Raw genomic sequence first — 19,728 nt, forward strand, 5'->3', positions numbered from 1 at the left:
CCTTCAGACCCAACATTGCCCAAGCATTTGGACATGGGCCCACTTGTGGAAACCTCTAATATTTCTTCAACAACTTTGTTAAATACCGAATCAAACTCATCAACTCTTTGCCATTCAACTTGCTAAATGAAGGACATAACATATCTCTGTTGATATTAGATGATGCAAACAAATAATGCAGGCAAAGCTCAGATCTAGAGAACCCATCATGTTCCAGCATAAGCAAACCAGCAGCTTCCTTTGCCAAAAGGAAATTCCCCTTGCAACCCTTTGCTTTCTTCAGAGCTAACAGAGCTTGGCTCTCCCAGTCTTCCTCACAATTTCCATACCGTCAAAAGTATCTTTTGGTGGAGAAAGAAAATACCTCAGGATGCAAAGCATTTCAGATGATCCAATATCCAATGCATGCCTAACACACAAGCAGAGCAAATCGGACCTCCTCTTCTCCACTAGTCTAGAAACCAATTTTGAATAACCAGAACGCTCAATAATACCATTAACAATGAAAATCTCAATTAGTTCCCATATCTCTAAAGAAACACACCCTTCCAAAATCAAGCCTACTACGTTTTTACCAATGAAAAAAATGAAGTTTGTCAATCAAGATCTTTGTATAATCACTATTGGATGAATCAATCCCAATTGAAACGCCTACATTGTCTCTAATGTTTTCAAGGTATAAATTCAAACTACCTACAAACTTGCCCCTATCAAAATCACTAGTCTTGAGCTTTGTCTTTAGCTCCATAAAGAACTTATTGCCAATAGCAATTTGTTCAGTATCAGTTTGTGAGATATTCCATCCAGTGAGGGGCTTTAGGACCGATGAGGAGTTTATCTCTTCACGTTCTGGCTTTAAATTTGGGATAATATTATCTGTGTTTATAAAAATTGGGTAGTCCGATGGTGAATCATGCAGCTTCGGATTGACTGAAGCATTCTCAATAACTTCCAGTAAATTCATGATGCAATCACAAGGAAAACATGGTTATTTGTGAATAAAGCAAAATAATCAGCCTCTAATTAATAAACTCACTCATATAAAAGAGAATGAAAAACTATGTCAAAGAATGATGCAATAATCACTTACGTTTCCAACTTCATATCAATTTAGTTCTCAGACGTTTAACAAGAGGGATTGAAAGTTACAAACAATTTTTCAAAACAAAACTACTGGTATAGCAATAACAAAGGACCTAACACATCATACATGCATGTTAAATCGAGAATGCGACAATCCAGGAATAACTATTTCGATAAATAAGTAAAAAGAAATACCTTTCTTCCATGAGGTTATAATGAAATGATTTCAAGGAGCTCTCATGACATTTCCATCATAAAAATATAAAGCATCAATTCTATTAATCAATTGAGCCACTCACCATATCAATAGGCGACAAATAAGCAATATAGGAATAATTCATTGAGCGAAGGAAAAGCCCCATCGAGAAACAAGCTCCCATGAGAATTATGAAGTTACAACTTCCATTGAAAACCCCAAGTTTCGATTCAGTATGCATGAAATAACCAAAAGAGAACTTATTCCTACTACAACAGAGTTAGAAAAGACTGGAAATTTGAAGCTATCACCAGCCTAATGATCCTTTTTTTTTTGGGGTTCCAACCCAATAATCTAAACAAAGATCTTGCATCTTTTTTCTAACTTTACATTTTTTTTAATTCCCAGTTGTAATCATTGAGTTATTTGCCAAGCCAATTAATTACCGACACATACTAGTGTCAACCCATTTATTTTTCCAAATTAGTTCTCACTGCTAAAGTCAAGTAAAGCGAAATAGAATTGAAGTGAAACCACAGAAAAACTTCCATATCCACTTTTCAAAACCACAGCACCATGTAAACAAAAAAGGGCAGAGAGAAACAAGAAAAAATAAACGTGAATAACCAGCAACGAGCAAAGAGTGACTAGCAGACAGAACAAAATGAGAGTAGAGAAGTGGAACCTGAACTGAAAGTCGTTTGCAACGTCGGCTGGGGACGGTGGCAGAGATGATTGTTGGGCTGGCGAGGCAGCGAGAAGAGTACAGAGGCGAGCAACGGGCAGAACAAGATGAAAGATCGGTGGGACGTTGGGGCAGGAAGATGGGAAGTGGGTAGGTAGGAGAGGGGATGTTTCTTGAATAGGGCTAATTTTGTTTTAAAAAAAGGGAAATAGAGGGGAGGCTAACTAATCCAAACAAGGGGATGTTTCTTTAGCTGGCAGAACTACTTTGGCGAAGTCTGTTTTAAGCTCGGTACCTATGTACCTAATGCAAGTAACTATGCTACCGACTAAAATCTGCTCGGAGATAGAAAGAACACAGAGGAACTTCATATGGGGCAATACCCAAAATTCAAAGGGGTATCACCCTGTAGGTTGGCATCAATTAACGCTACCTAAATCCCATGGAGGTTTGGGGTTTAAACGGCTAGGGGTTGTTAATAAGGCTTGTGGAGCGAAACTGGCTTGGAAACTGATTGAGGGTGAGAAAGGATTATGGACCGATGCTTAATGTGTATCTTGGAGACTCTAAACTATGGAAGTTTATTTGTCAACAAAGAGATATTATTGACAGGGGTACTAGATGGCAGGTTCGTAATGGCTTGTATGTCAACTTTTTCAATGATTTATGGCTGTTTCCAGATAAGAAACTTAAGGACCTGTGTTTAAGACCTTTGACTCAGGAGGAGAATGCTAGTATTGTTGCTGACTGGACTTCTTATGGAGGATGGGATTTTCAAAAGTTAAGTGGTATTGTGAATGAGGATGTAGTCCAGAGGCTTATTGGAGTTTTACCTCCTTTAGAAAGCGCAGGTAGTGATGTAATGATTTGGAATGCCTCTCCAGACGGATCGTTCACCTTGAAAAGTGCTTATTATTTGATAGAGGAGTGTGATCCAGCCCTGGTCCACCCTACATATAAGCTAATCTGGAAATGGAAAGGAGTGGAAAGAATTAGAGTCTTCCTATGGCGGATGTTTAATGATAGGCTGCCAACAAATTTATGGAGGAGCAAATGGTTGCAGGTTTCTCCTCTACGTACATTTTTGCAATGCGGAAGTGGAAGATACTCTTCATGTGTTGAGAGACTGTGTTTATGCTAAGTCTCTGTGGTTAAAATTACTCAACCCCAAATATCGTTCTGATTTTTTCAATGTGACTCTAAAAGATTTTGTTTCAGAAAATCTAAAGCAGATGAGGGGGAAAAGTGACAATGATCCTTGGAACTTAATATGGGGTGTTTTTGTCTGGAAGCTTTGGACATGGAGGAATAGATTTGTTTTCGAACCTAGAAAGGCTAAACCCCAAGATCCTACTAGTTATATTATGACAAATTGGCGGCACTTTACTATGCATGAACAGGAGAGCCATTACGATACTATATACGTTGACAGAGGACGTGTTTGGTCTCCTCCACCACCGAGTTGGATCAAACTCAATGTTGATGGTGCCATGATTTCAGCTACTTCTACATCTGGATGTGGTGGCGCTATCAGAAATGAAGACGGGGCCTAGATTGTTGGGTTTTGCTACTAGATCGGCAAATGCAGTGCGCTAGAGGCTGAGGAGTGGGCTTTGTTCAAAGGCTTAAATTTAGCGTGGGAATTTGGTTTCAGACATGTGGTTCTGGAATCTGATGCGTGGGCTTTAATTAAGAAGTTGGAGATGAAAGGAATGAATGACAGAGGCAGCTTGCTATTTGTCAGGATTAGTGAAATGCTGAAATGGAAGTGGAAAGTCCTGCTGAGGTATATACCGAGAGAAAGCAACAAAGTGGCAGATGCTATGGCTAAGTTGGGTTTATCCAAATCTACTGTCTATGATACGTGTCCAAAGTCCTTGAGCGACTTGGTGGAGTCAGAGTCCTTTCGTACGTTAGCTGATCCGTAGTTTTTATTTTGGGCTTTAGCCCTCGTTTGTACAAAAAAAAAGGCGTGGACCTCTTTCAAACAACTCCCGGCAACCTGTGCCCAACAATGAGGAGGACACCTAAGGGCACGCTGGCGTGAGGGCGTAGGGTTTTAGATGACGCGCCAACTGCATATGCATTTCCCCTCTTTTCTTGATGCGAATAACTGCATATAGATTTTCTGCTAAAAAAAAAAAAGAGCTCCATAATCTGCTGTCTATGATACGTGTCCAAAGTCCTTGAGCGACTTGGTGGAGTCAAAGTCCTTTCGTACGTTAGCTGATCCGTAGTTTTTATTTTGGGCTTTAGCCCTCGTTTGTACCCAAAAAAAAAAGGAGTGGTCCTCTTTCAAACAACTCCCGGCAACCTGTGCCCAACAATGAGAAGGATACCTAAGGGCACGCTGGCGTGAGGGCGTAGGGTTTTAGATGACGCGCCAACTGCATATGCATTTCCCCTCTTTTCTTGATGCGAATAACTGCATATAGATTTTTTGCTCAAAAAAAAGAGAGCTCCATATAGATACTTCATCAATTCCTAATGCAAAAATGAATTAATCAATTTGAATAAACTAATAAAGTTATATTATACTCTTTTGTTTCTATTTATAAGACAAAGAAAATATTTTTCTTGATCTTATTTATAAGTGACTTCGTTAAATTTTTCATATGAATGTATAAATTTGTCCTTCATTTGTTCTATTGTATATGACTATTTTTTTGAAAGATATATATATTAAATAGAGTTAAAGTTAGAAATTTGTTATCTTTTAAAAAAAAATTAATGCAGTTTAAGGTTTCCGTCATCTATGTGAAATATATTAGAAGTACCCTATAAATAGGACTAGAGGAATATATCAATTAGTTTATAAGTTAGATAAATTAATTTGAAAAAAATATAATGTAATAAGAGATAAAATAAGTTAAGGTTGTGACCAAATCTAATTTACAGCTAATTTCTATATTATGAACGAAATATTCCATGCCCACAATCTGAGCTTGCATTGCTGTTTTTTTTTCCCTCCTCATATATAGGTGTCAAATGAAGCGCACACATATTATATCAACATGTTCACACACTCAACACAGACTTGATCCCACACTCAATACAGATTTCATCCCGTGACCTCCCTCCTACAGAGGGAATTGGTGTCACTAAATTCAAGAGTCTTTGGGAAGTGTCGTTGTTAGCTCTCATGCAATTTCTTTTACTTTTTGACAATTTCTCCTCAAATCCTAATTATATCCTCCATTATCTTTCCATTTCTTTGTTAGATCACTCTTCCAATCACTCAGGCCTCCATGCATCTTACTCGGCTAAAAACTAGTTGCATATCTTTTTATCACCTCTTTATAGGATTAAACTCCCTACACTTCTTTATACTTCTGGTAAGTTTTGATATTTATTCTCTGTATGCAAGCCACATTAATCCTAATCAGCAATTTGGGGGTGTTTGGATAAGGGCAAAAGTGCTTTTCAAAAGCATTTTTTTTACAAATCAACGTAAATTCTTTTACATATTTATTTCGTATATTGTAAAAATATTTTTAAAACTATAATTTTGTTCTCATCCAAACATCCTCTTAATATCAACCTACTTAGTAGCGCTAATACCACATTAGTGAATTAAGTTAACATGATTAATTTTATATCAAAATACTTGTAGAACTAATTTAAATAACACAAAGCACAAATGTAAGACATAAGGGATTGGCTGGTTGATTGATTTTTCGATGGCACACCCAAAAAAAAAAAACAGAGAAATGCTAATTAGTTTTTTTTTTAAATACGCGGAAGCTTGGCCGAAACATCCATAGTCCCCCCCCCCCCCCAAAAAAAAAAATTGGGCTGGCCTTTGAACTTGTCCATAGTGGCTTTAGAAATTTCCTAGAAACAAGCTCTTCGTCCCTTTCATTTTTCAGCACATAAGAGAAATGCCATTTTTTTTCTAATTCCTGAGACGTATACTCAACGTTAATCCATTTTTTAAAATTATAATTATTGTCCTTGGGGTAGTTTCGTAATAATGTGAATTGTGTGTGTGTGTGTTTTTTTTTTAATTTTCCATGACTCTTATTATAATAAACATGTAAGTGTGAAATATTACTTTTATTTTGCATGGTATTAATATTTGGGTGAAAAACTATAATTTTAAAAAAGACTTGACGATATACAAAATAAGTATATAAATATATGAAAACACTTTTTTAAAGTCAAACTTCTTTATAGACAATGGTTTTGAGATTAAAAAAAAACATAATTTAAGCAAACTTTGTTAAATAGAGCTGAGGGGATAACAAAGAAAAGTGTACATTGGTAATAATAAACCATGTTCCGCGTATTTAGTACTCCCTCCGTTCCTTATTATAAGAGACATTTGATGCTTATGGCATGTTCCTATATATAAGAGACACTTAAAAGTTGTCTCTACTTTTTGTGTTGATTTCCTATTTTATCTATATTTATTGTCTCCAACTCACACTTCTCTCCTTTTAAAAATTTACCATTGTTTTCTCTCATGCTCTCTCTCCTTATTAATGAGGGTATTTTTGGAAAAAAATTATACTTTTTACATATTAATTGTTCTTAACTAATTTTAACTGTTTTTTGATCGACGTAATTCGGTTATTCGTCTCTTATAATAAGGAACGGAGGGAGTATCTACCTTGTTCTGTTTGCTTGCTCAAGGGCAGGTACATTATAGACAAACTAATAATGCGCTGATTAACGACGCAGATAAATAAAAGTAATATAAATTCTAAGAACAAAGAAAGAAGCCGGCCCCGTCATATCCAGCGCGAGCCTTATAAAGTGGCGATCGGATGCTTCCTCTGTTTTTTTTCCCCCGCTACCTTATTAATTAATTAATTTGAAAAAATTAAGGAAGATATTAAATTACTTAATTATAATATATATTATATGACCTCTCTAAAATACTTATACATATCATTAAATTATGTATTAATTTAGAAATGAGACAAATTAGTTAAAAAAAAAGATAAATATAAATACTTTAAAATAACTTAATAACTTTCTTAATTGTTTCAAATTAGTTAATTAAGTTTTATACTACTTCTTGTTCTTAATAGAAGAGTTAGTTTTACTTTCAATTTAGTCTTAATATAATTTTCTAATCCACTTTGTGTCTTATATTTATATATTTTTTTAAAATAATCCTTATAGTAATAGTAGTTTTAGCTAATACACTTAGTTAGCAAAGATATTTTAGAAAAAAATAATATCTATTTATTACAAATAATTAACTTAATTATTTTTGTTAATTTATTTAAATTAGTCAATTAACTCTTATATTAAATATCAAATATATACATCAATATAAAAATACTTCAATGTTTCAGTAACCTAAACGACTTTGAGCAGGCCCCAAGATACTAATGGTAATTTAATTTTTATAATGATTGAAACATCCTCGGAGTTTCCTGGGATTCAACTTCGCTTACATATATAATGGATTAAATCTAGATTACAATTGATGAGATAATTAATTTCGATCTTCAACGTTCTGAACTGATTCAAAACTCGTTAACTCGGCGGAAACAGCCAAAAGAATTTCTTTCTTTCTACTCTTCTTTATTATAAGACCCAATTTGACTTTTTATTTGGTCCTAATTATAAGACCCAATCTATTTTGTCTATATTTATGCATTTTTTTCCAAGATAATCCTTCTAATAATGATAGTTTTAGCCAATATACTTAATTAGCAAGGATATTTTAGGAATGATAACACTTATTTATTATAAATAACCAACTTAACTTACTTCCTTAATCTCCTCAAATAAGTCAATTGGGTCTTATAATTAGGACGGAGGAGTATTTTTTTTTCCGAAAAAAGGATGTGAAGTTCTCAGTTCTGGTGCTTCTTGGTGGATTGCTTTCGATTTTAAGAATGGCCTTGTTTTGTTTAGCCGTCAGAATGGTTTTGTCTAACGTAGCAACTAGCGAGCAACATGTTTTGTCTGATCTCGGGGCCAAATCGAGTTTAATATCAATGACGTTTAACGGTTCCGGCGGAATAACTGAATTTTAAAACCAAAGGTCAAAGTACGTACGATGTCGTGGCTGAACTGGCTTCCTTAAGGCGCAAGTAACACTCCCGCCACATCATAACAACTCCAATTAAATTCACCCCAAAAAAAAAAAAAAACTAATCCAATTAAATATCCTATAATCCATCCGTCATTTTCTTTCAGAAAGACGATGGCCTAGCTCGTAATTTAAGACAAACCCAAGGGTAAACGTTAAACACGGGAGCGTCCACGTCAGCAGTAAAGCCGCGCTTTGGGATTTTTATGGCGCAAAATCGCGTGCAAAAGTCAAAATCTTCAATTTGGTTAATTAAATTCTCAGAAATCGCAGTGATTGATGACGACTTGAAGAGTATGAATACTATAAAACCACACCTCAGGGCTGTCTTAAATAGAGTAAACGAAGAGAAACCGTTCTTCTTCGTTTTGAACGACATGATTTTGCAGAGCGGTCTTCCCCTGCTTTTGCAACAATACACAGCGCTTTTGAAGAAGAACTTCTTGCTCTCATGGCGCAACAGGAAGGCTTCGTTCCTCCAACTTCTCTCTCCACTCTTCTTCATGTTCCTTATATTTGCCATAGATAGGGCCATTCAGGCTCGCTACTCTTCGTCTACGGCCAACGAGAGCGTCACCGATCCTGGCACGCTGACCTCTCCTCCGATTACTCCCTGTGAGGAGAAGTTCTTTGTTAAACTTCCCTGCTATGATTTTGTTTGGAGCGGAAATGGGAACCCCAAATTTCAGACCATTGTCAATCGTATCATGGCTAACAATCCTGGCCGGCCCATACCTTCCTCTAAGGTACAAATCACGAATGATTTCTTCATCTAGGCTTCGCTTCGCTTCTGGTCTATCTGTGAGATTTGGCTCTATTTAGTTTCAATTTGATTCTTTTCAAATGACACGTCTTCATAAGAGATATTCGTCTGAAAGCACATCTGGCGGTACCTCTGATTCTGTCGGTTGTAACAAGAGGACAATTGAATTTATTTGGCTGCCCCTTTGTGCAGGTTATATCCTTTGGCAATGCAGCTGAAGTGGATGACTGGCTTTTTAATGATCCTATGCGTTGTCCAGGTGCTCTACATTTCAACGAAAAAAATGCGACTGCCATTGGCTATGGTGTACAGACAAATTCAACCTTTATACAAAAGCGAGGGCGCTATGAAGACCCCACTTTTTCGTTTCAACTCCCACTTCAGCTTGCGGCAGAGCGTGAAATTGCTAGATACCTGATTGGAGGTATAAATTAATATTTATTGTTGTGGTTTTTTTTGATCAACCATCAATCTTCGTGGAATGAATGATAATAAATTCCATTGCCTATTCTGGACTTGAAAAATTTGTGATCTATTTGATGAGTTGATACAAAATCAGATCCATCCTTCAGCTGGAGCTTTTCTTTCAAAGAATTTGCACACCCTGCCATAGAATTTTTCTCTACGGTGGGTTCAGTAGGTCCAGCATTTTTCCTTGCCATCGCCATGTTTAACTTTGTTCTTCAGATGGGCTCCTTGGTGACAGAAAAAGAAAATAAACTTCGTCAGGTAAAGACACACTGACATTTATATTATTTATTATTATTGTTTATTTTTGCGAGATTGACATTTCAAGTTTATTTACTTCCAGAAGAGACATTTTCCCCTAACCATAGGTATCGTTTCATTGGTCCTTCCATTCACAGGCAATGATGATGATGGGCCTCTATGACTCTGCTTACTGGTTATCCTGGCTTACCTGGGAGGCAGTTATTACACTCATCTCATCACTTCTCATAGTTCTTTTCGGAATGATGTTTCAATTCGATGTTTTCCTGAAAAACAATTTCGCAGTCGTGTTTCTTCTGTTCTTCCTTTTTGAACTCAGCATGGTAAGATTTTTTCCCGGAATCGTCTAACTCATTATTTCACAGTGTCTGTTAATTCATTGTTATGTCTGTTTTATATTGCGGGTGCTTTCCTTTGTTTTTCCGAGGTTCAATAACACTGTCCTTCATCACTTTTGATTCTAGATGGGATTTGCCTTCATGTTATCTGCTTTCATTCGTAAATCATCTTCAGCCACAACAATGGGATTCTCTATATTTATTATCGGCTTTATTACTCAGGCAAGGGTCTTTCTTAACATTCTAGATAAGGATTATTGATCTGATAGAATGAAAGACACTAATCTTCTTTTTGTCTGTGCTTGTTCTATCTGCAGATCGTTGTGCAAGCGGGATATCCATATGATAATGACAGCTCCCAGGCTTTCCGAGTTGTCTGGTCATTTTTCCCACCAAATCCATTTGCTCAAGGTCTAAATGTGCTTTCGCAAGCAACTTCCACTCCTGAAGACGATGGTGTTAGATGGAGTAAACGGGGAGAATGTGCTCCAAATGACGAGGATTGTTACATAACAATTGTATGCATTAATTTGACCTCTAGGCCCCAACATCTGAAATGCAGCTTCCAAAAATTAGCTATTCCCATTTAGTTTCTGTGGGCTTTCATTTTCCCTGTTTCCACTTGTGTCACTTCCTTAACAGTTACTGTTATTTCCTTTCATTGACAGAATGGTATCTATATGTGGCTGTTGGGTACATTCTTTCTGTGGTTTATTCTGGCTATCTACTTTGATAACATAATGCCGAATGCATCTGGCGTAAGGAAATCAGTCTTCTATTTCCTAAAGCCCGGATACTGGATGGGAAAAGGAGATAAAGTGAGAGGTGATAAAACTTGTCATTTTGTTGGCGCTATGCATTTCTTTCTTCTCAGTTATTCTTTGTGACTGATCTAGTACTCCCTTTTCCATTTATTTGTAGAGGGTGGGGTTTGTAGTTGTGTAGGCTCAGTCCCACCACAAGAGTATATCACACCAGATGATGAAGATGTCCTTGAAGAGGAAAACGTTGTAAAGCAGCAAGCAGCAGAATGTATGGTAGACCCAAATGTCGCTGTTCAGATACGTGGCCTTGCAAAGACATATCCTGGTGCATTGACCATTGGTTGCTGCTGTAAATGCAAAAGAACTACCGCTTTCCACGCTGTTAAGGTGAATAATTTACTATTAACGTTTTGGCCTGGTATATTTGGGCACCAGAAGAAATTTTCTTCCTCTTTTTTTGTGCTATGATTTTGTATGTTGTTTCATTCGGTCAGTCACTCCTATATTTCAATACTCTCGACATAGTTTTGTTTTGTTCTTTTTTTTTTTTTAATGAAAAAGGGAGCTTGAGTGAAGGAGAAGTGGAATAGTTACGGTGGGATGCAAATATTATTTATATGAAGTAATGCCATTTTATGATTTATTATTATCTGGTCAATTATTATAAATTAGGAAATACAATTCAGGTTAACGCACTTGTGAAGTTCGACTTAGGATTACTGTGTACTTTGGTTAGATGGACTTTGAAATTTGGATTTATTATTGGGCTCTTGGGGACTATTATTGAGTTCTGTTATCTGATTTCTCCCTATCATTAAAATTCTCACTCCATTTTTTTTAAACATTCTCTCAAATTTACCTCTCTTCCCCTTCTTATTCTGTTTGTCCTGCATGAACTATCCTTATCTTACACAAAACAGGAACATGCAGGAGTATTCTTACATGAGTTTTTCTTGTTTGGATCACAGTGACTAATATGCTTCCCCCCACCCCCCCTTTTTTCTCCTGTGGTGATCTTTTCACTTTTCCTTTCTATGTTCGTGTCAACATGTCTTATTCGTCAATGCATTAGAAGATTGTTTTTGATTTGTTGATGAGTGTTACCGGTATTATGATGATAATAATTTGCTAATTACGATTGCAATTTGCAAATTACTTTCAGGGCTTATGGGTAAATTTTGCAAAGGATCAGTTGTTTTGTCTTCTGGGACCAAATGGAGCTGGGAAAACTACTGTTATTAATTGTTTGACTGGGATAACTCCGGCTACCGATGGAGATGGTGATATTCTCTAGTTCTCTCTCTCATATTCCATATTTGGATCATTGATCAATTTTACTAAATGGTTAAGAAGACTTTACTGACACTCTCATGTACCTACTCAACAGCATTGATATACGGACACTCCATAAGAAGCTCCACTGGCATGTCAAACATTCAAAAGCTTATAGGCGTCTGCCCCCAGGTGATTGCCTCTCCCTCACTATATCTCTCTGTGCATCTCTACGTGTTTGTTGCATGCAGGCATGCTTTAAATTACACCTCATTTCTTCAATGAATATTCAAGTAATATGATATGATTTTCAACTGATATGACTTCTCCATGTCATTGAAATTCTGATTGACCCTTTATTGGGTTTTTTTAATTCGCAGTTTGATATCTTGTGGGATGCATTGTCTGGTCAAGAGCACCTACATCTCTTTGCCAGCATTAAAGGGCTTCCCCCTTCATCTATCAAATCAGTATGTTCCTTTTAGCCTATACTCATTTCCCAGTTCTTGCCTTCACCCTGAGTCTATTTGCAAAGGTAGCGCATAGAGTATAAACAACAACATTATTTGGTTCTACTGTTTAATTCAAGTTATTCTGAAAAATACAGTTTACTGAAAAGTCATTAGCAGAAGTGAGACTCACAGAGTCAGCCAAAGTGAGAGCTGGAAGCTACAGTGGGGGAATGAAACGTCGTCTCAGTGTTGCCATTTCCCTAATTGGTGATCCCAAGCTAGTCATTATGGATGAACCGGTATGCATGCTAGGATATTTCCTGCCAGATTTAGAAGCTCTACTGACTTGCTTATGAGATTTTTCATTTGATTTTATGCTTAGACAACTGGCATGGATCCAATAACAAGGAGGCATGTGTGGGACATAATCGAAAATGCAAAACAAGGGCGTGCCATTGTCCTTACAACACACTCTATGGAAGAGGCTGACATTCTAAGCGACCGCATAGGAATCATGGCAAAAGGAAAACTTCGTTGCATTGGCACCTCAATACGGCTAAAATCACGTTTTGGTACTGGTTTTATAGCTAATATCAGTTTCCATGGAAACAATTTTGAACAAAGTCCTGCCAATAGAGATGCAACTCCTACAAGAAATCATGAGACAGTGAAGCAATTCTTCAAGAATGTAAGTTGAATAACTATGATGGTTAAATATTTATTAGACCTGTGAAGGATTGATCTTTGACCGTTGAAATAATTTGACAGAATTTAGATGTGGTACCAAAAGAAGAGAACAGTGCCTACTTAACTTATGTGATTCCTCATGATAGGGAGGGAGTCTTGATGGTAAGCTTTCATGTTCTGGATTTTATTGGTACTACCTTTTAATCCGTTTTGTCACTGAGGGTTCGAATCTAACTGTTGGCCAATTACTGATCAAAATGGAAACATGTTTCTCTGTAGTTCTCTTGCTTATGCTAGTGCACTTGCTTGTGTCATGATGACCTCTTTGTCTGCTTTAAACTTATCAACGAGTCATCATTCCTTTCCTTAGAGGCAATTAGTGACGGCAACTTACTTGACAGAGAAGCCAATTTTATGGCTTGTTATATGAAAATTTCTACTTAATAACTCCTTGACTGACAATTCTTTACAGACATTAAATGCTTGTGTTTATGCCAAATCAATTCAATAAGGCACCCATTTTTGTTACTGAAATAACTTTTAACATCAATCTGAGGGAGGTCAAGGTGGCCTGGAAATGCAATGAGAATTAAGCAGATACAACCCACGAGTCATAACACAATGGTTCTGGATAAGTTATTTCGTAAAATATGTGCTCCATTTTTTATTTTTTTTTTATGTGGCTTTTTTTCCTATTGCTTCTCAAACAGAACTTTTTCGAGGAACTTCAAGATAGAGAAGAAGAATTTGGCATATCTGACATCCAGCTGGGTCTTGCAACTCTCGAAGAGGTTTTCTTGAATATTGCAAGACAAGCAGAGCTAGAAAGTGCTACGGCTGAAGGGAGCTCGACAATTCTGACGTTGACTTCTGGTGAATCTGTTAAGGTAAGTTCCACTGTATTCTGTTGTTGTAAAGTCTGGCTCTATGAGAATTGTACTTTGGATAGGATCTTTTTGAAGTGAAAACAGAGAAGGAGAAGAAGTGAAACTGATCTTTATGAACCCTACAAAGGCAAAAGCGAGCACTGCCTCTCCCTCTTTTTCTCTCTTCTTGCTTCAACTCAATTACACTTCCGAATATCTGGGCTATTCAAAGTTTTCGTCAGATAATTAGCACACATATCTAAACATAAAAACTTGATAAAAATGTTCACCATCTCATGCGGTCCATCCTCCATGTTTTGCCCTAAACGTGCTTGACTCGAACATGCAGATACCTGTGGGAGCAAGGTTTGTGGGGATTCCAGGAACTGAATCTGCTGAAAACCCCAGAGGGATTATGGTAGAAGTATATTGGGAGCAAGATGATACGGGTGCCCTCTGCATTGCTGGACACTCAGGGCAAGTTCCTGTGCCTCCTAGTGTTGAAATATCTGCTCCTCCATCCTTAACAAGACGTCGAAGTCGCAGGCGGTTAGCACCTGTTGAGGGCATTGTGATTGACCCCAGTCAAGTTAGTACTGTCAATTTCCAGTAATGCTTGTGATTCTCAGAGACAGTGTCGTAAACTTAGATCAATACCATCGCTCTTTTGTACACAAGACATTGGTCTTCTTGGATAGAATTTTGCCATTTGCCGTAGAGAAAATTTATTACAAACTACAGGTTTACTATTTTTATTATTCAAGCATTGGTCTTGTACTGGTCTGTGCATATGAAAATGAAGTTATGCTTATACAATTGTTGTAACTTAACAGTACACAACTTCACACACATGAGAAATACATGAAGAATGTAAAGGCATGGACAATTGTTCGTACAGAGCCGGTGTGATATCTCATGTCTGCACAATAGTGAAGCAGTCCTTGTTCATTCATGGTGCTGAGTCATCATGAAAAGATGAGCACTTCACTGGATGCTCAAACACTAGCACCTAAGTGACATGAATGTGCATGCACAATTGGAATCCATAATGCAAAAAACTTAAACATATAATGGCTAACACCCTCAAACGTCCAAATTCGGCAACAGAAGAAAGAACCTGGTGAGACATAGATTAAACGCTGAAGTTCTAGATAAATCTATAATTTTAATTTTAAAGTGACGTCTTTATTTCGTTGACTCTTATTTCATCTTTTAAGATCCCAAGTTCTTAACCATTTGAGACACAAATGTCGATATCTTTTTTTTTATATTATTTAAAGATAAATGGATGTGGCAAAACCATACTAAGGAAGCAAAGAGCGAAATCTAAAGTCTTTATCTGTCTAAAAGAATTAACCATTTACAATTATATGACTCAACATATAATAATTACGACTTAGATTAGACGAGAGACTAAAGATGCGAACAATTCTTTTTAGTGTAAGACATTTGATTATTGCAATTTACAATGCCTATCTCCTTATCAGGAAATACCTCTTATCAAATATGCTTCAACAACAGTGACAAAATGGCAAAATTATGGAAATAGGCTCGGCTCTGTGGAGGGGGGGCTACCTCCAGTACTTAATACAAAAGCTCGTTTAACTATTATCGTAATTCTAAATATAAGACCTCAATCCACTTTACCTTTCATATATATAGATTTTTTTCTAAGGTAGTCCTTGTAACAATGATAGTTCTAGCTAATACACTTGATTAGCAAAGATATTTTAGAAAAGATAATACCTATTTATTACAAGTAACTAACTTAACTAATTTTTTTAATATACTCAAATTAGTCAACTAGCACTTATATTAAAGACCAGAGATAGTATGTTACAATATTTTCATTTAGCTTTCCATTCAACTCTTCAGTTTTTACAGATTATCCTTTTTCTTCATATTTGTACATGCCACATTCCCCATGTAATACTAACATAGGTGGTCACCTAATAGCTTGAACAAAATAACATGCTATTGACACACAAACTAACTGCTATTATTATTTCCACATAACAATTATTTGCTTCCAAAGAATGATCTTTATTCTTGAGGACTTTAATATAAATTCACAAATTCATCGGTACAATTCAAAAACTTGATTGCTTGTACCCTTTTAACTTTTATTCTTCAGAAATTACCAATCAAACAAAATTCTCGGGCCTTTGATTAGTTCAAGAATTGTACTTTAGATTAGCTTCCTCCCGTAGCTTGTATAACATTATATTTTAATTATTCAAAAATTATTATTGAATATTTTTGAAATTTCAATAGCCACTTTTTCAAAATAAATATGAAATATAGAATTTATAATTTATAACCAACTGCTAACAATACGGTTAATTTTTTAGATTCCGTGTCATTCATGATAAAACATATTTAATCTTATAATAAATTCAAGGGAAAACTAATTTGTGAGTATTATAAATTTAACATTAAAAGGCATTAGTCCTTGAATATTAACGCTGTTTGTTTTCTGATGATGTGGCTAACAGAAATCTTACGGGGCTGGCTGACACGTTAAAATATATCATTAAAATTATTTTATTTAAAAAATTGCCAGGTAGACAAACACGCAGCGCACAACGGCATGAAGAACAGGAGGAGATTATTCTGCCATCAAAAACTCGGTTCATGGAGTGTGAAGAAAAAGGGAATTATTGGATTAATAGGTAGGAGGATTGCTAGATGATTGGGTCCAATGAAGAGTGAGTTGTTTGGTGACAGGGAGGAGAAGCTGTTCGATGGCTGCTGAACCAAGTCTGTAATCAAAAAGCACTTAATCTCTTCTTATCGATTAGGGCTTGTAGTCCGGAGGAAGAAGACAGCGTTGCAAGCGTTTAGAGCAGAGAAGGGAAAAAAATTTGCTTTGTCCTGGGTTTCTTCTCTCCTACTACCACCGACCTCTAAATCACAAGGAAAAGGGTATCACTTTTCCTTTAAACGTGAACCTCCTGAGAGAGTCATATTATATGCAGAAGGGGTTGATCAGGGAATTTGATTGGCTTTGATAGAACTTTCACTAAATGATCGAAGGTGGTCTGAAACTCGTACAAATTTTACTACATTACTACAGTCATGAAAATCTACAAAATATGCAATTGAATTAAAAAAAAAGGTGTTTCAACTGATACTTAACAAAGTACTGAAATAATGTGTTCATAACATGCAGCGCATACAAAAATCTTTCGCTCCTTGGATCTTTCTGTTTTCCCCCTCAAATATTGCATATGTTTTTGCAGCTTTGGTATCACCTTTCCTTTTTACATGTAACGGTAAAAAAAGGTATGCTTTTCATGGTGAATAGTAGATGCACCCAAGAGACTGGATTCTTATACCTTTCGTGTTATGCAATCTTTCAGTTAAGCATCTTACATGTCTGTCAGACATTGATTAGTCTCCTACATGTTCAAATAAAAAACTATCCCTTTCTAATATAAGAAGACAAACCATTCACATTCCAAAATTCTACACACTGGATTGGCATTCATTGCCACAACCAAAAGTCTTTCTAATATCAGAAACACACACCGTCACCGAGCACCTTGTGGATCTAAATGTTTCGATGGCTCGACCAAACAAATCAGAGAAACTCAGTCTGGCTCTTCAAGCCACACAATGGATTAGGGCAAGGTCCCCGAGATGCTAGAGTCTTCTATCGAGGAAACTGCCGACTCCATAAATTACGAAAGGCCCATCCTCGTAAATCAGCGATGACCTAATGATTTGGATGTAGTTAAGCGAAATCTCAAAATGGGAATGTGAGTTCGTGATGATCAGAGAGTGGTTATTTAGTATCGTTGGGATCTCGAAGCTAGCGGAGAGCGGAGCGTAATCGATGGTTTTTAGGCAACAATGGTAGTTGTGACAATTGGAAACGGAGGAGATCAAGGAAAGGTTGAGTGAGGACCAGAACGCGATGGAGATGATATTCTCCTCGTCGTCTTCCTTTGTTTTGTTTCCACGCATGATGATGCTTTGTCCATGGGAGGGTTCAAACAATTAATTATATGCTTGGCATCAAAGTTAACCCATCTGGCTACCAAATCCTATTGTTTATCCCCTGTCATCTCAGTCAACCTCCAGCTCATTAAAATTAACGATGTTATGACAGTTTTAACTCTCGAAGATGGATAGAATTAAGGGATCAAAGTATAAGGGTTCAATTTAAGAGAAATAAACTATAGGGAACTAATTTGAAATTGGAGTAAACTGCAAATTAGTTTTTTCTTAATTTAATAAGACCGTAATAATATTAAATAGACATGGGACAATATTTACATCAAGTTATTTATATCCATTCTATCAAGTTCTCTAATTATATATAACTACGTGTTCTATTTTTAAAATATTAACAGTTAACAGCATTCAATTATAAAGTCACAAGAAAGAAAAAAGGATACAAAAACATGTGTGATTGAAGAACTTGACAGAATAGATATGAGCAATTTGATGTAAGTTTTTTCCCATATAAATGACTCCTTGCATTTGCATGATAATTCAAAAAGAATTACTAGTGAAAAAAAGCTAACAATCTCCTTAGTTTTCAATAGATAGTAAATAAACGTTAAAAGAACAACGTTTATTTATTTTATTTTTTTATAACATATAAATTGCAAACTATTTATGGGGTTAATTATTTAAAAAATACTTGAATGGGTCAATGCGGCCACTTAGAAGACAATTTTGATAGTAGGAGAGTGGATAGAAATAATTTTTCTCGCATTCAACTCTATGTTCATATGTCACGCCCACTTTAGCATCTTGATTACAATTTGAATGGAGTGGAATAATTAATTTTATCAGAAACAGTAAAATTATTCTTGTACTTTTTTATTATATATATCTGGTTTTAAAAATTCAAATGAAAATGAAAAAAATCAGTGATAGTCATACCGGCATACAAGATCCATTACTTATGTTGTGGTGGATTACCATGACATAATTCAATAAGTGGAGTAATGGACAGTTGACTTATTTGGAATGGTGGTTGTAGTATTCAAAAGTAACTTTTGAACCGTGATTTGTAGTATATCGAAATAAGTAAGTGTCTGTTTGAGTCAGCGTTTGCTAGTCTAAACATGGTTTAATTTTAAAAGAAGCCCAATTGAAAATTTTTGCAATGTTTGGAATGGCTTTTGACAGATTGGGTTTATTGAAAAAAAGCTCCACTGATTGTGCGGTGGGGATAAGCTAGCAAGAGGAGCTTATTTTTCAAGATAAAGAGCTTAATTTGAGGACCGTTCTAGATGTGTCAAAGAATTTTTTCTCTCCCTTCTGGCATTATTCCCTCTTGTTATTCACTTGCTTTTTTTTTCCCCTAGGCCTCTCATCCATTTGATTTTTCTAAAGTTTTAAAATTTAATTCACTCATTAAATTTTACTTCTTCATATTAAATTATTTTAAATTTATTGTATTATGTAAAATCATTTTTTTAAATCATGTTTCATTATTTATTAAAACTCATCCATTTTGGTTATTTTATAACCTAACTTATTTTTACTCAATCATAATCTAAACAATTTTTTACTAATTTTACTTTTACAAACTAACTTTTCTAAATTCTAATCAAAACACAATTCAACTTATCCAATTTAACTTTTATCCAATCTTACTTTTCTAAAAGTTAGATTGGAAATAAGTTGTTTTTTCCACCGCCAATCCAAACAGATCCTAAATAAGAAAAATTTTATTTCGACTTATGTGAACATGATAAGCAATTTAAAAAATCATGATTGTTGAATAACTAGTTTATTATTTTTGGCCTTCAATTTTTTCAGAATGAGGTGACTAGTATAAATGATCAAAGATTTATTTTTAGGTAAAAGTGCATCCAACAT

At 35.7% G+C, this 19,728-nt stretch overlaps 1 protein-coding gene and 1 pseudogene across 1 annotated transcript; one reads left to right on the top strand and one right to left on the bottom strand.

The window, feature by feature from the left end:
- Positions 1–9: 9 nt before the first annotated feature.
- On the bottom strand, positions 10–964 carry LOC114743919 (uncharacterized; annotated as a pseudogene).
- A 7,398-nt stretch (positions 965–8,362) lies between these two features.
- Positions 8,363–14,837, top strand: LOC114743916 (ABC transporter A family member 2). The gene is made up of 16 exons (XM_028932112.1): positions 8,363–8,762; positions 8,972–9,203; positions 9,339–9,508; positions 9,646–9,831; positions 9,973–10,068; positions 10,164–10,364; positions 10,515–10,671; positions 10,768–10,997; positions 11,773–11,890; positions 11,998–12,074; positions 12,263–12,352; positions 12,490–12,633; positions 12,717–13,022; positions 13,103–13,183; positions 13,732–13,908; positions 14,237–14,837. The coding sequence occupies exons 1-16, from the start codon at positions 8,394–8,396 to the stop codon at positions 14,498–14,500; spliced, it is 2,898 nt and encodes a 965-aa protein (XP_028787945.1). The 5' UTR covers positions 8,363–8,393; the 3' UTR covers positions 14,501–14,837.
- Positions 14,838–19,728: the final 4,891 nt, after the last annotated feature.

This window comes from Neltuma alba, unplaced genomic scaffold, assembly GCF_004799145.2.
Source record: "Neltuma alba isolate B1F8T4 unplaced genomic scaffold, ASM479914v2 tig00004178_pilon, whole genome shotgun sequence".
NCBI lineage: Eukaryota > Viridiplantae > Streptophyta > Magnoliopsida > Fabales > Fabaceae > Neltuma > Neltuma alba.

Excerpts from the sequence above, each read along its gene's own strand:
- LOC114743916 (XM_028932112.1), top strand. The coding sequence starts at position 8,394 with ATGATTTTGCAGAGCGGTCTTCCCCTGCTTTTGCAACAATACACAGCG. Across the intron at positions 10,672-10,767 it reads AAAAGGAGATAAAGTGAGAG|AGGGTGGGGTTTGTAGTTGT; the intron begins GTGATAAAACTT and ends ATTTATTTGTAG. Across the intron at positions 12,634-12,716 it reads TAGTCATTATGGATGAACCG|ACAACTGGCATGGATCCAAT; the intron begins GTATGCATGCTA and ends TTTTATGCTTAG.